Source organism: Mesocricetus auratus, unplaced genomic scaffold (assembly GCF_017639785.1).
Source record: "Mesocricetus auratus isolate SY011 unplaced genomic scaffold, BCM_Maur_2.0 Super-Scaffold_100006, whole genome shotgun sequence".
NCBI lineage: Eukaryota > Metazoa > Chordata > Mammalia > Rodentia > Cricetidae > Mesocricetus > Mesocricetus auratus.
In genome coordinates this window covers 62865468-62882980 of record NW_024429190.1, presented here as the reverse complement: position 1 = coordinate 62882980, position 17513 = coordinate 62865468, and the positions used below count along the sequence as shown (strand labels likewise).

Genomic DNA, 17513 nt, shown 5'->3' with positions numbered 1-17513 from the left:
AGATCAAGGGATCTTTTGGCAAGATTTCCATTTTTACTATGTTGATCCTACCTATCCAAGAACATGAGAGGTCTTTCCATTTTCTGAAATTATCCCTTGAAATTTGCAGGCACAAGATCTCCTGAGCTAATTGTGACATGGGGGATGGAGTTAGGAGAAAGAGAAAGCCAGAAGAAGAGGGGAGAGGAGGACATGAGTGAGCAGGAAGGTTGAGTTGGGAGAAGAATAGAGGAGAGCAAGAAAAGAGATACCATAATAGAGGGTTTAAAGAAAAGTCTGGTACTAGGGAAATGTCCAGAGAACCAAAACAATAACACCAACTAACAATCTAAGCAATAGTCCAGAGGCTACCTTAAATTCCCTTCTCAGATGAGATTGATAACTACTTTATGTGCCATCCTAGAGCCTTCATCCATTTGCTGATGGACGCATAAGCAGACACCCACAGCTAAACACTGAACTGAACTCCTGGAATCCAGTTGCAGAGAGGGAGGTGTGATGAGAAAAGGGGCCAAGATCAGGCTGGAGCAACCCACAGAAACAGCTGACCTGAAAAATGGGGAGCTCATGGACGCCAGACTGATAGCTGGAAAACCAGCATGGGATTGACCCAGACCCCCTGAATATGGGTGTCAGTTAAGAGTCCTGGGCAATCTATGGGGCCTCTGGTAGTGGATCAGTATTTATCCCTAGTATATAAATGGACTTTGGATATCCATTCCATATAGAGCGATACTCTCTCATCCTAGACACAATGGGGATGGCCTCGGACCTTCTTCAAATGTTATGACAAACTTTGAAGAGCCCCCATTGAAGGCCTCATCCTCTCTGGAGAGCAGAAAGGGGACAGGATAGGGGTTCCTTCTGGGGGCGTGCAGGGGAGGAGGGGGAGGGAGAGGGAACTGGAATTGACATGTAAAACAAGATTGCTTCTAATAAAAACTATTTGACTATTTGTTATATGTTCTCATAGTTATAGTTTTTAAAGTCACCTTAAAAATAATTTTTATTTATTTTCCTAATATAAGTTTTTATTTGATTTTTTGTGTATTTCACATCATGGATCTCCATCCCACTCATCTCCCTGTCCCTTCTTATTCACCCTTGGCCCTTGCAATTCACCATCCCCCCATCCAAGATAAAACAAAATAAAAATTTTAAGATGAGGGAAGAAGCAAATGTGGATTTCTTAAATCCACTTTAAAGCATAAATGGAAGTGGTAGAGTTTTGGAAGATATTTGTATGTGATAAATGAGCTCTCTCTATACATATATATAATATATGCTACATATTATATATATGTATACATATACATATATGATTATTTAAAGTATAACTTATTATAACTTTGTTTCAAAGTTTTATTGTCAAATTACTAGCTATACTTAATATTTTGTTCAGTCTATTTATACACCAAATTCTATACCAGAATTTTACTCTTCAACATTTAATGGTAATGAAAAGTTGTATGTGATAGATGCAGCAGAAATTGTTTAGTTTCCTTCACATTTTGACTATGAATTTTGCCAAATAATTTATTTGTTTAATGAGGTGTTGATACATTGACACAAACCAAATCATTTGGTGTGATGAGATGTACCTTCTTGAACTTTTTGCTATGAGAACTGAACAGCCTGTCTTCTGGTTCTACAAAGGCAATTACATAGAACAGAACTTATGTCAGAGTCTTGAATAGAGTAGTTTGCAGATCATGCCAGGCATGGGGGCTACATGGGAAACATTCAGGCAGTCCATGCTACCATCTGCCTGCCAAAATTCCTGAAAGGTCACAGTATTGTTTTAAACTACTGCACTTACAGTAAGTTGGTAATACAGTAACCTAGTAGTAGTAGCTAATGGACACATATGCTATTAAGGAGAAACAGGGAATACATAAGTCTTCTATTATAATCCTTGCAAACAATCAGTTATACATCTTCTACATTGAATTGACATGGAACAAATATGTTGGTTGTAAGTTTGTGAGGTGATTTATCTAACTGTGAACCAAGCAAGTTATCTTTATCAAACAAGACTTGTAAGAGGGAGAGAAAGTAGTGATTTCACATCCCTATTCACACACTAAGAGGAGGCCACATGAAGATTCAATCCAGGAAGAGTGGCCTTGTCAGAGACTGTGCCTTCATTTTGGAATTGATGACTACAGAACTAAGAAAATTATTTTCTACCCTTTATACAAGGAAACCTGCAGTATTTTGTTATTGAAGTGTCACAAAACAAATAAATCTTCAAAATAAATATCAACTCTGGTAAATTTGTCCTGCACAGTGTCTTCCCATGTAAATTGCTGACAGAAACATCTCTTCACTGGTGGTGAAGTAAAATAACTGGAGTGTGATATATGCTTAGGAAGAAATAAAGGGATGGTAATTGGAAATGATAAAAGATATTTCACTTTGATTTCTCCTCAGAGAAGCTAGTATTCTGATTAGAGACAAAGAAAATTAAGGCACCAGATGTGTAGGATTTCTTGAACTTCACACAAGAACATATATATGCAATATTTGTTTGCTATCTACTTCATGTCCAATATGGGAAACTTTTCTAAACACAGGCTAGAGAATTGGGGTGAGGAAAAATAACTACAAAGATACACAGACCACAGAAATAGACACTGATTGTACTGGTTTGCATTTTGTTTGGTCCATTATTATTCAAAATTCTTTACTGGAGTCTTATCTCTCAGCATTTATAGTAATAAAAATTTTATATGGTAGAATAAAGCAACTAAAATATTGACATTCTTTCCAACCTTGACAATGGCTGTATCCATCGACACACACAGAGATACATAGACACACATACACACACACAGACTGAGAGGTACTTTCACTAAATACATCCTTCTTAACTTAGCAGCATGTTTAACGTTTAACTCATTAGTCTCTTTAGCTACTAGCAGTGATCCTCTCTCTTCCATCTTCACATAGAAGATAAGACAAAGATCATGAGTCAAGAAGATAGCTCTTCCTAGAATCTTTTCATGCTGGCATTCTGATATTGGACTATGAGTTTCTATCTTGGTAAGACAGAGTTCTATTTTGTAAAGAAGCCAGTGTACATATGTTTTTATGGTACCCCAATACAATCAGTGGCATGCCTATTTCTATCAATTTCAGGCATACTGCATCACCATGCTCAATCATCCATTTGCAGCTGCTGTTCCTTACATTTAGAAGACTGTATTGATTTTCCATGGACTTTGTCTGCAATATCAGAGCTGCTGGGTATGGTAACTGATATGTCTTCCCTTTATTCACCCCTTTACCTACCTGTGAGTTGCTTTCTGTCAGCTGCACTAGACTTTGACACTCTTCCTTTGTTTGCTTGTGGCTTTCTGACTCACTATTTAGATACAGAGTCAGCATTGTAATGCCTCTGGTCAGCATGTTCTTTATTCCCTGAAATCTTGTTACTTTTCAAGTTATTCACCTATATTTGTAGAGTTTAAGACTGGTGCGGAGTAAGTCCCTTTCGACAAGAGCTGTTTCTACATGTCCATCTGTGTTTTTCTTCATTTTTCAGGGTTAACTTAGAGTCACTCATACATATAAGCCTTCCTTGCTTGTCCTAGCTAGGAAATGATTGCCTTCTCTGCTTTTTTTTATTTTATCACTCCTCCAACCCCCCAACTTCTTCCACCTACCCAAAAGGAAGAAAGGAGTTCAAAGAACAGGCAAAAGTTTCAGAGGTACACCTAATCCCACTGTAAGGAGTACCACAAGAACACCAAGCTAATAGCCATAACATATTCACTGAAGATCTGGTGTAGATCCCTGCAGGACCCCTGCTTGCTGCTTCAGTGTGTGTGAGCCCATGTAAGGCCATGCGAGTCCTGCTTAGTTGCTTCAGTGCATCATATTTCTCCTGCTGTCCTCCTTCTCCCCACACCTCCACTCCTACAATCTTTCCTTCCTGTCTTCTGCGGGGTTCTCTGATCTTCGATGAGAGTGATATCCTTATGACAATGATGAAGAAAGACTCATTTCTTCCATGAGAAGATGAAGGTACTTAGATAAATAGTTGTTAATTTTTCAATCTCACACATGGTGTTTTCTATAATCAAATACTATGTTTTTACACATTATTTGACTCAACTAGTATGAGAAGTCTTTCACATTCAGTGATGGGGCAGCAGCACCCAACCCTATGAAGACCATTCCTACTTCCACTGCATATCACTTCTTCATTACTGAGAAAATCAACTTCATGAATTCATTTCTGGAACACCAATCTTGGTGTAGTCTCCTAGGTTATCTAATTGTTTAGCTGCCCGATAACCTGATATATAATCTATATTCTCATGTTACAGAGGCTTGGAAAATGAGACCTTGTGTATCATCTTCACTGAAATTTATAATTAGTTTAGCATACTAAAGGCTCATGGGAGTTCTGGAGTTTAAAATAATTCACAGTAAGAGAAGAAAAATTACTTATACATATTCAGCTAAATCACTCTGAGCTTGTTTGGTCAGTGTATAAATTGCTGACATGACATGGTATGGTTGAGAGAGAGAGAGAGAGCGAGCTAGAGAGAGAGAGAGAGAGAGAGAGAGAGAGAGAGAGAGAGAGAGAGAGAGAACAGCCAGAGGCATCTGAAAGATTACAGAGAAAGAAGTGAGCATAGCAAAATTATCAGGGTTATGAGGAGAATGAGTAGCAATGGGGAGAGATGCCTGTGAGCTGGAGGGAGTTTAGGATAGAGGAGGGGGTATGAGGTGCGAAGCATGAGGAGGCTAGCATGGACCTTCAAATGTATACCAGGTACTTGTGATATTGAGGGAATCTGGAGGTCAGCTTTCACCTTTGTATGCTAATAGACCCCTAAGGTAGACATTTTTTTCTTTCTTCCAGTGGTAAAGGAAATGACACTTTCTGGTAGAGGGGAACGAGCCTCAGGGGAACGAGCCTCACAAATTCCACTGGAATGCTGGCTTTTATCTAACCACTGGAAATCCTCCTATAGTCCAGGTTTAGATAATTTCTGGGTATTTGCACTGTCTTTTGGAATTTGAAGAAATGGATTTATCTTTGGATGTGACAGTCAGTGATAGGATTCTTCACTATATTTGAAAGTCTATGTCTCTCTTATTTCTTTCATTTTTTTAAAGATTGTAGTCAAATTAAATAGCTGAATCCATTCCAGGTTAAAGAAACACTGTTACCTGGTGTGTTAAGAAACACTTGTATAGACTATCATTTAAAATATAGTGTGCCTTTTGAAGAATGCATTTGAGTATGTATGAAACAACACAAACAATATTAAGTTCCAGTATTTGGGGGTGATGAGCAATGCCTCTTGCTCTGATTGAGTGATATGCCCTTGGCCTAGCTTCAGCCTTTTTTCCCTTGACCTGCTGGAAAACTCCCTTTTCTATCTCTATTTTTTTCTATTCAAATTCCAGGCAACTGTGGGGCTTCAATCAATTGGCAGATTGTAAAATATTGTTGCCCTAGAGCAAATCACAAGTTCTTATCATGCTTTTCCCATTAGTGACTGAAGAAAAGAAACTCTTTTAAAATGTAGGCATGTGCTCTGTGTGAACATTATTCTTTCCTCCCTCTTACTGTAAGCATTATTCTCTGATCACCAAGACAAATGGAAGAAAGGAAAGAGAGGAGGAAAGAAAGGAATGTAGGATAAAAGTTCTCCCTGGGGAAAGATGTGGGGATTGGGCTAGGGATGGGGGGGTGGGACTGGGACTGGGAGGGAGAAGGGGGGGAGCTCAGATTAACATTTGAAGCATGCATGTTTCTAATTTAAATAAAAAGAAAAAATGTTTATGTTTTAGTACATAGTTTATGACCATGAGTCTTTACAGAACAGAAGTAGAATTCTCAGACCAGATCTCAATTCTAATTCTTAAGTTGTTAATAGAAAAAACATTTTGGGTTTACATAAATATATGAAGAAGTTAAATAATAGCTTATTGTTTTTTATTAGCTATATGTTTTTGTACAAAATACCCTTAATGCTTTACATCTAAAAGATAAGGGCTAGAGAGATGGCTTAGTGGTTATAAATAGTTTCTGTCATTCATTGCAAAGGGCACAGGTTATTTTCCTTGCACCCACACACTAATGCTCAACAACTGTAACTCTAGGGTAAACATTAAAGACATTTGTGCTCTATAAAGACTAAACAAAAACCTGGTGAATGTACATATCTGTAGGCAAAGACTCATTCAGATAAACAAAATTAAAATAAAAGTCAAAAAATAAACTTTAAAAAAATAGAGAGTTAATACGTAATTTGTCTCAATAGAGTCATGACAATACTTACCCACAATTAATATGACTAAGGTATTGACAGGAATGGCATGCTACTAACAATGATACTACCACATGCTATGTTAAGTTCATTCAAAAACATTTACTTGCTTTATCTACATGGCACACAGCATAGACACATGGTGTCACACAGTTTCTTGGGATGAGAGAGTCTATACCTCTACCTACACAGCTGTAATGTCAAAGCTACAGAATGGCAATGATTATATTTGCCCAAACTTTTCAGTCTTCAATGCAGTTAGACATTTGTTTCTTTTTGATTTCCAGAATGTAAAGTCAAGCTCGAACTAGTTGGATTTAACATATGGATAAAAATTACCTTAGGACCCAGACACGTGAAGGTCGGCGAGTTGGTTCTGTGCTCGCTTCGGCCCGCGTGGTCGCGCCGGGATGGATTCCTCCTCGTCCTCTTCGGGCGCGGGTTTGGGCGCAGTCGACCCACAGCTGCAGCATTTCATCGAGGTGGGGACGCAGAAGCAGCGCTTCCAGCAGCTGGTGCACCAGATGACGGAACTTTGCTGGGAGAAGTGCATGGATAAGCCTGGGCCCAAGTTGGACAGTCGGGCTGAGGCCTGCTTTGTGAACTGTGTTGAGCGCTTCATTGATACAAGCCAATTCATCTTAAATCGACTGGAACAGACCCAGAAGTCCAAAGCAGTCTTCTCAGAAAGCCTTTCTGACTGATCTCAGCATTACCTCTTTGGAAAAGTAGTTGAAGCGATGAAGAGCTGTTGATGGGATGGTTGAAGAAATGGCTATGGGGGGGGATTGGCTCCCAGTTTTCTTTATCATCTAGGTACATCTTGTCACCGGAGAATGAACAAAGACCAATTTTTATGTATGGAAGTTGAGAGTCGTGTATTTGGTTGTTTTTAAAGCTAATCACATGAAAATCATTGACAGATAAACAAAATTATGAGATGCATATTACTGTACATGGGACTATGCTTTCTCAAGGTCCTTTAACTGCTTTATATAATTTTGATAGTGGAAGTGCTTTCTATAATTTGATAGTGGGACCACATGGGGTAAATCTCTTTGTATGGATTCATTTCTGGTTTTCTAGGGAGATCTTTGTGTCGGAAAAAGTAGCAGTGGGGAAATAACCTGGCACTGTTTAATTGTGAGCTTTCTTATCTTTCAAGTTTGACTATCAGCTGAGAAACATTCTATGGGTGTTATACAAGCCAGCCTTTTAGGTTGTCTTCCCTATACTGTGATTTACTTAAATCTTGAATTGAAAACATGGGCTCAAGGTAGAATGGGCAGCCTGAGAATCCAGAGGGCTTTAGTTAGTTATAAAGGAATCTAACTCATGAGCATAATTCTTATTACCAGACTGCCACGGGAAGAAGTTAACTTTGTATATCAGGCTCCAAAACATTCACAGATGTGCCTAAAGAAGTATAACAATCTAGGCCAGTCAAGAACTAACAACAGTTTCAGGTAGAGGTGCATGCCTGATGTTAGTCATAAATTCCATTAACTGCATTCTTTCGGGTACTGAAATAAAAGCTCTGCGAGATAAAAAAAAATTACCTTAGTTCTGTGGGAAAAAGTGACTGCTTGTCCAATAGTTTGTTTATTGTACAAAGAAGGTCCCAAGTCATGTACCAAAATTGATCATCTCCTGCAGTGAGTATCCATGGTGATACATTCATATAGGTATAACAATGTGTCAAATAATCAATCTTTGATTATTTTTAGGCCCAATAAAGAAAAAGAATTTGGCTTAAACTATGGTATAACAGAGATCTATATTATTTTTCAATCAATCAATCAATCAATCAACCAATCAATCAACCAACCAACCAACCAACAAGCATTTAAAAGATTTAGTTCCTTGTTGGGTTCAGATCTCATCAAAATCTTAAAATCTGCCATATTTCATCATGTTGGATATTTGTGTGTTCTGCTCTGCTGTGTCAGGATTAGAATAGAACAAAAGGAACAAAAGAAGGAGCTAGAAGGTCTGAGGTTGACCTACTGCTTTCTTTTCCTGTGACTTACCTTCAAAATATAACTTTTATGCTCTCTTCCTTTATTTAAAGAGCAAGCAGATCAGCAAATGAGTGAATTATATAATACCAGTATGTATATTTATATGTGTAAATTAACAAAAATACAAGCACAAGTTATAGTTTTTTGACTTTTAATTTCTTTCTATTTTGGACAGAGTATCTGGCTCAATATGCATGTCTTGCTGTTGTAGAAATACAGTGTAGAGAACTAACGTACATTGCTGGCAAATGCTCTAATATCTCTAGGTATCACACTTCTGTTTGAGTATCAAATTAGCCTGTGTAAGTGTTATTGTTGCTTGTTTTCTCTGTCTATTTGCCATCAAAGGGCTTTCCTAGTGTCTTGAAGAATCCTCTCATGCAGTACAATAATGCTGTCTGAGGTTCATAAACAGTTCACTTTCTTCCTACTCAGGCATTTCCCCCATCTGTGAAATAGGACAAGAGAAGGTAATAGGATTCTTCCAGATTTGCCAAGGATCCCCAGAACTGACCAGATTAGTTCCTCTACTCATCAAACAAGCAAACATTTTAAACCTTTTCTTATCTGCAGTGACTGCATCTCTGTGTGAGGTAAAGTCTTTCCTAAGAATCTATTAAAACACAGTTTCTATTCCTAGAAGCTTTGTGGATGACATCAATATCTTAGAGTTCTGAAGCCTCATATGTGCCTGGGTGAAGATGTCATTAGTTACCATGAGAACGAACCTGAAAGAATATCTTTCATTTTATTTTATACAATGTTTCTTCCCATTTTCTTTGTATTATGTTTTCTGATAATTCTGAGAGACAGCAATTGAACTTCCTAAATCATTCACCTATTAGTTTGTCTCTGTTTTATTTTTTATACTATTATGACAAAATTCTCATCAATGTTTTCAAAACTTTAATGGAAAGGCTTTTTTCTAGTAACCTGTTATTTTTCACAGAACAATATCTGTTTGTGGCTGTTTATGAATATTAATTATATAATAACTTTTCAAAGTCCATTACCTATGTTGCAGGTATTTGCATTAATTTTTGGTTTTAGAAGTTTAATAATATCTATGTTGAAACATTTCCCCAGTGGCTAGAATTTCCTAACTGTCTTTAATTACCAAGATTGAAATACCCCACACCATTCCCCAGAGAGGGTGAGGCCCTCCATGGGTGATCTCCAGAGTCCTTCATTTCATCCAGGGCAGGTCCTAGGCCCTCACCCATGTGTCCAGGCTGAGAGAGCATCCCTCCATTTGGAATGGGCTTCCAAAGTTCATTAGTACGCATGGTAAACACTGATCTACTACTCAAGGCCCCAGAAATTGCCGAGGCCCTCTCACTGGCACTATATTCAGGAGGTCTGTATCAGTCCCCTGCTCACCTCTCAGCTATCAGTCTGGGGTTCAAAAGCTCCCCCTTGTCAGGTCATCTGTCTTTGTGGGTTTCACCAGCATGGTCCTGACCCCTTTGCTCATCACTCCTCCCTCTCTGTAACTGGGTTCCAGGAGTTCAGTTCAGTGTTTAACTGTGGGTATCTACCTCTACTTCCATCAGTCACTGGATAAAGGTTCTAGGATAGCAATCTCATCATCAGGGAGGGGCTATTAAGGTAGTCTCTCCACTATTGCTTAGTTTGTCACACAAACTTGGAATCTTGAAATTTGCAGGCAAATAAATGGCACTAGAAGAAACCATCCTGAGTGAGGTAACCCAATAACAAAAAGAGAAAATTGGTATGCAGTCACTCATATATGGATTTTAGACATGGATCAGGGGAGTGTCCACCTACAATCCCACTGCCAGTGAGTCTGGGAAACAGAGAGGTTCTCAAGAGATATATGAAGTGGAATGAGGCCAGATCTCCTGAGCAGTTTGGGAACATGGGGGGAGGGGAGAGGGAACAGGAAAAAAGAGAGGGAGAGAAGAGGGGGGAAGAGGAAGACATGGGGGAGCAGGAAGTTTGAGTCAGGGGAAGAATAGAGAAGACCAGGATGAGAAACCATAATAGAGGGAATCATAATAGGTTTTAGGAGAGAGCTGACACTAGTGAGATTTCCAGAGATCTATAAGGTTGGATTTTTATCTCCTTTCCTAGGTATGATATGTAATGTAGATAGAGTTTCTGCCTAGCCTGTTTCCACAGTTACTTTACCTCAAATAAACACACAGAGACTTATTTATAAAGTGTTTGAGCAATGGGCTTCTTACTGGCTAATTTGCTCTTAATCATTAATTCATAACCACTAATCTATGTATTTCTACATGGCCTTATTTTAATGGAGAAAGCTCCATAATGTTACTTCTTCACTGACTATATGGCTTCTCTCTCAAGACCTCTCTCAACATCCTCTTCCCACAATTCTCCTCATCTCATAGCCCTGCCTATACTTTCTGCCTGGCTACTGGCCAATTAGTGTTTTTTTTTTCCATCAACCAGTAAGAGAAACATATATACAGTAGGTCATCCCCCATCAAGAAAAGTCTGCCTTTCAATGACATGTGTGAAAGTCATAGTTCCATGCATATAATTTTTTTCATAATTATTGAATTGTGGTCCTATACTTGGCATTTTGTGCCTTCTCCTGCCATAGATTTAAAGTTTGATTCTTTTACATTTCAATTCTATAAAATAATATTAATATGTAGTCTTTAGAAAATCTTACTGTTCTTTTATAGTGATGTTCAAACACTTTTGCTTTTCGGCAATCCTTATATTTTACAGTGCCTACTGCTTCCATTTTTCTTTTCTCATATTTCATTGCATAAATGCACTACCACATGTTTGCATGCCTCCTGTAGGGTTTCAGCCTTTAAAGGGGTGTTTAAAATTTTCCTTGTTTCAATAATTAATTACATCATATTCAGCAAGTTTTAATCTCCAAGGACTGTTGATAACAGCACATGTATGCATCTGTTCAATACTCTATCCAAGGCTAATTCTTTCTCATCTTTCTCCTCTTTTCCAGTGTCAGTTTACTATAGAATGATGCATACACTTAACCCACAATATTTACCACAATTCTCTTTCATTTTATGTGAAAAACATTCTAAGTACAGGTATAATGGAACATGTACTAAAGACAGAGCATTGATAAACATAATTAATTTGCAATTATTCTTGCTTTTTCTTGCCTGAATTATGAAAGGAAGTATTAATATAAATAAAGATTTTAGTAAAAATACCAAAATTTAGTTTCTTTCCAACTGAATGACAGAATATTGGCATTAAATTCCTTGATTTTGAAAGTGCTAAGATGGGGTTATTGTTTTGTAGATAGACCTAACTATCTTCCAACTGTATAGACTACATCAGCCAGGCTGATCTCAAACTCACAGAGCCCTATTTACCTCTGCTCCCAAAGGAGAACTAGATTTAAATACATGGACACCATGTGCAGCACCCTCCACACTTTAAATTCCTCTATCTTTGGAGATCACTAGAATATATTGTAACTTTGATTTGCCTGGATACAAGATTTATACTATTGTTCATGAGATGTTAATTGTTTTGAATATGAAGTATATGATGAACCTTGGTGGGAATGTGAAACCAGTATATTTTATCCACTGAGTTTCTTTGCAAAATTGCTATGAATTAAATTTTATTTTGGGTAGATATCATAATAATGTCATAAAATTGATATTTTGTTGGAAGCATGCTACAGCAAGAAATTTTAAACAAGTTTCCACCAAGTGGTCTTACTGAAAATGCAGATGAAAACAGATTATGGCAGAGTATTCATTTGCAAATGATGGTTTATACAGAGAGAGCATAAAATAAAAATTGGTGGGTATAAAGCAAACAAGGATGGTGACCACTGTGGAAAGTCACATTATGTGTACTTCTATTTAAAAAACACTGCACAGGGGATCTCCTGGCCTGGGGACTGCAGGCATGTCAACTCACCCCCTGGCTTACCAAGCAACCTCGAGCCTGCTAAGATTGCTGAGCTATCCCCTCTCCCACTCAAGACAGAGGTGAGCTCCAGCCCCTGCCTCAGGCCCCACTTCTTTCAACTTGACTACTCTGGGATCTACTGGCCTAGGGTCTGCAGAAGGTTGACTAGCCCCCAGCTCACCAAGCAACCATGAGTCTGCTGATAGTACTGTCCTAATCCAGCTTCCACCCCCAAGAGATGGAGTGCATCAGACCTGCCTGCACCAACCATGAGACCCATCAGAGTATTCAACGTGCTCACAACCACCAGAAGAGAACCTTGGACCCATACCCACCAGGAGAGGAAGAGACCCCAACTGTACCCACTGGAAGAAGGGATGGGAAGACCACAATATAAGAACACATTCAACAATAGAAAAACAAATATGACACCACAAGAGTATAGGGACTCTACACCAGCAAGACCTGAACTTCCCAACACAGATGAGGCAGAAGAGAATGACCTTACAAACAACTTTATGAAGATGATAGAGACCCTAAGAGAGGAAATGAGAAAATCCTTTTAAGAAATGGAAGAAAAGACAAACAAATATTGCAAGAAAAATTCAAAATGTGCAAAGTCTGAAAGCTGAAATAGAGATAATTAAAAAAAACACAGTCTGAAGGAATGCTGGAATTATATAAGGTGGTTAAATGATCAGGAACTACAGAGCAAGCATAACCAACAGAATATAAGAGATGGAAGTGAGAATGTCAGACGTTGAAGACTCACTAGAGAAAAGATAGTCATCAACCAAAGAAAATCTTAAGTCCAACAAATCCCCAACACAAAATATCCAGGAAATATGGGGCACTGTGAAAAGACCAAACCTAAGAAGAATAAGTATATAATATGGTGAAGAAACCCAACTCAAAGATACAGAAAATATTCAACAAAATCATAGAAGAAAACTCCCTAACCTAAAGAAAGACATTTCAATGAAACTACAAGAAGCTAACAGTACACCAAATAGTGGACCACAAAAAGTCCCATTATCACATAATGATTAAAACCCCAAACATACAGAACAAAGAAAGAATATTAAGAGCAGCAAAGGGAAAAGACCAAGAAGGATATAAAGGCAAGCCTGTCAGAATCATACCTGACTTCTCCATGGAAATGCTAAAAGTCAGAAGGTCATGGATAGACATTCTACTAACACTAGGAGGCCACGAATGCCAGCCCAGACTGCTATACCCAGCAGAGCTTTCAATCACTATAGATGGAGAAAACAAGGTATTCCATGACAAAACCAGATTTAAACAATCTATATCCACTAATCCAGCCCTACAGAAAGTTCTGGAAGGAAAACTCCAACCCAAGGAAGTTAACTACACTCACAAAAACAGGCAACATATAATCCCATTTTATGGGATAAATCCACAAACAATACTATCACCAACATCAAAAGCAAACAACAATTAACACTCAATGGCACTTAATTTTCATCAATATTATAGTCTTAATTTGCTTATAAAAAGACACAGGCTAACAGAATGGATATTAAGACAGAATCCATCCTTCTGCTGCATACAAGAGACATACCTCAACTTCAAAGACAGACATTACCTCAGAATAAAGGGTTGGGATATGATTTTCCAGCCATTGATCCAAAAAACAAGCTGGTGTAGCTATTCTAGTATCTAACAAATTAAATTTCAAAATAAAGTCCATCAAAAGAGATGAAGAAGGTCATTTCATATTTAGGAAAAATCCATCAGGAAGAAGTCTCAATTCTCAACATCTGTGACCCAAATACAAAGGCACCTACGTTCATAAAAGACACATTACTAAAACTCAGACCACAAATAAGACCTCACACCCTTATAGTGTGAGACTTTAACACCCCACTCTCACAACTAGACGGGGCCACCAGACAGAAACTTAACAAAGAAACAAAGGAACTAACAGAAGTTATGACCAAATTGGGTTTAACAGACATATATAGAACATTCCATCCAAACAAAAAAGAATATGCCTTCTTCTCAGTGCCACATGTTACCAAACGATACTAGTATAATACAATTTTGTCTAAAAAACATTCTTTCATCATACAATCTTTTAAAAATTCTATTATTATTATTTTTTGGTGTGGGTTTTTGTAAAACAGCACAAGCATGATGCGGTCAAAGGACAACTTGCAGGAGTTTGTTTTCTCCTGCCACCATAGGAATCCTGATAATTTAGACTTGACAGCACATTGCTTTACTGATTGATTTATCTTGCTGTCTGTTACATTATAAATATAATGAATTCTTTTAAAATCTGATTGTATAATCTTTTACTGGGGCTATAGAATGTTTTCCATTAAAATGTATGTAATTGTCATTTTACTTTCTCCATGTTCATAAACCTCAGATAACACACATGTAATCAAGAATTTTCATATAACTAACACTAGTTTCCTGGGGTTTTCATTTATGTGGTTTTACCTGTGTTGGAATTAGATTATTGAATGCCCCAAATGTTTTCTAATAAAAGTATTTTATTCTTGTATCTTTAGTGAAGCTAACAAAATCAAATAAAAAACAGAAAAGTATCAGAAAAAATAGTATGTACGTTACCTGGATATGCATCGTACTATTTTGTTTTGAGTTCAGTAAAATTTTATTTCAAAATTATTGACTTTTCTAGTTCAATGCAGGAAAGATTTATTGATTCTATATTGATGCATTTTATTTGTGAGTTGATACAGCTATCTTAAGTACCAATTTGACTCATGGTAACTTTTCACCAGTACCTGACATTATAGCTATGGCATCATGGTGACCTCATGCATAGGAGCAAATAGAATATTTAGATGGAAAGAATGGTCAGCGCTTTACAGTCATTACCAGCATTTTTAAGTGTGGGGATAAATGTCCTTTATATGGTTCAAGGAAATCTCAGGCCAAAACCTTTTGGAAAGTGCTATTGTTTATTTTTCTCTGGGGCACAAAATCAATGTGCTTTTTCTCCATTTCAGAACTGCTACATTAAAATGTCATGACATATGTGTTTAAAATGTAAAATCCATAAAAAAGAAAAAATCCATTTAAGGCTGATGGTATTTTACTCTTACCCTTTCTTCATGGTACAAAAAATTTTTCGTCTCTTTCATTCATAACCCGTTTTAGAATTCATTTGTTTACAGTTGTCTGTAAAATGCTTTACTTTTTACTGGGGTCTCTTGAGGGCAGGGTGATGCTTCCACAGCTTGACAGCCTGTTTTCTTAGCTGGAAATGTTTTTCCACCTTCAATAAGAGACAGTTTAAATTTATGGTTCATGATTTACTTTTCACTTATTCAAAAGCTTCTAGCCATTTGTGTAAAAGGATTTAAGAAGGATACACACACACACACACAAACACACGCACACACACACAGAGCAGAGAGAGAGAGAGAGAGAGAGAGAGAGAGAGAGAGAGAGAGAGAGAGAGAGAGAGAGAGAGAGACGGAGAGAGAGTAGTTTGTGGGATATCTTGTGAAAAACAGACATTTTGTTATTGACTTACAAAACAACTCAGGGGAAGACGTACGAAATCCAAATCTTCATATTTTAGTCTCTATTCCTAATAATTTAATGATTTTTGTTGTTTAAAACAACTATTTAGAAGCAGGGTATAACGGTACACACCTATAACTTCAGCACTTAGAAACAGAGGCATGAGAATTACACATTTGAGACCAGTCTATGCTGCATAGAAAACACAAGGCAAGCTTGTACTATAAGAACCTAGAATTCTTTTCAAACAAAAGCAAAAACAAAAACCAAACAGCAATCACAAGTGACAAAATAAAATAAAAGTATATAAAGGTGTAACAAAAACTGCTTATTGAGAGTCATTGGCTAGACCCGTCAGTCACTATGATACCTTTGCTGATTTTGGCAGATCAGAAGTAGAAATGTTGGTCTAGCTAGCAGAAAGAAAGAGACTAACGTACTGGTTCCTTCAAATAGAAAGCCTGCAACTAATATTTAATGCTAACTGGTGCCAGTGAAATGAAGTTGCCTAAACAGTTGCTCTGCTCTGAAGTGTGGTGTCCAGTGACTCACAGGAAGTCTGCAGCTACAATCTGTTCTCTGTGTTTCAACATTTCTGTTGGTGCTTTGGGTACTGAATTTATAACTTAGAGCATGAATTCTCTTTGGTCTTAATAATAAAAACTCAGAGTCATCTAAAAGGGAATGAAAGTTGAAGGATCAGAGAAGCAGAGTGGCCAGCCACTAGACTTAGACCAAAGGGGAGATTCTGTCCGCAGATTGTATCCTCACACTGTATCCTCAGACGTATCCTCAGACTAACTGATGCTCCGACTATATCTGTCTCTCCAAAACCTCAGACTGCCTTGAGCTCCTCTCTCCTCCTGCCTTTTATTCCTCTCTCTGCCCAGCAATATCACTCCTGTCTCCAACTCCCTAGTGCTGGGACTGAAGGCTTGTGACCCCAAGTGCTGAGATCACCTTTGTGTGAGTTCTGTTTCTCTTTTAGACAAATTTAATCTTATACAGCCAATGGTGGCCTCTGTCTCCTGGGTGCTGGGATTAAAGGTGTGTACCCGACTGCCTGGACTCTGTGGCTAACTAGTGGCTTAGCTCTGCACTCTGATCATCAAGCAAGCTTTATTTGTTATAGCATAAAAATACCACAGAAACTTCATTTCCTTAGTTTAATAATGAATAAGAGGAATAATATCATTCAGTAACTGGGTTGCAACAGACCTAGTTCCTAAGGTAAATTTTGGTTTCCCAAATTTGTCAAGCCCTACAAGTCTGTTGTTCATTTTTAAATTTCCAATCACAGGTATTTGGTAGAATTTTACTTAGAAATGTTTGTAATGTTTAAAAGTGTTTTTCTGAGAATTTTATTTTTTTCTGATGGCTGCAAGTAACCTGCTTTTATTTCTTTTATTTTTGTGATTATAACATAATTACATAATTTTCCCTTGCCTTTCCTTCAACCCAGTTCTCACATAAACCCCTCCCTGCACTCTTTAAAATTTATAGCCTCTTTGTTCATTAATTGTTACACACATACCCCCCACATCCCAGACACTTAAATGCATAACATATAACCTACTTAGTCTGAGTAATGCTACATTATGCATGTTTTCAAGACTGACCATGTGATATTGCATAACCAATGGGAGTGCTCTTTCCTGGGAAATGCTGTTTCTTCAGTTCTGAGTGTTCCTTGGTTGCCTATAGTTTTTTTTTTTTGTATAGGTTTGAGGACTCTCAGGCATTCATTTTAGTGTATCCTGTTGTCCTTGTGCTCATG

The 17513-nt window shown here is 37.7% G+C and overlaps 1 protein-coding gene across 1 annotated transcript; it reads left to right on the top strand.

The window, feature by feature from the left end:
- The first annotated feature begins 6668 nt into the window (after window positions 1–6668).
- On the top strand, window positions 6669–7159 carry LOC101824149 (mitochondrial import inner membrane translocase subunit Tim8 A). The gene has a single exon (XM_005068195.4). It carries the CDS (start codon window positions 6704–6706, stop codon window positions 6995–6997), a length of 294 nt encoding a protein of 97 aa, XP_005068252.1. The 5' UTR covers window positions 6669–6703; the 3' UTR covers window positions 6998–7159.
- Window positions 7160–17513: the final 10354 nt, after the last annotated feature.

Excerpts from the sequence above, each read along its gene's own strand:
- LOC101824149 (XM_005068195.4), top strand. The coding sequence starts at position 6,704 with ATGGATTCCTCCTCGTCCTCTTCGGGCGCGGGTTTGGGCGCAGTCGAC.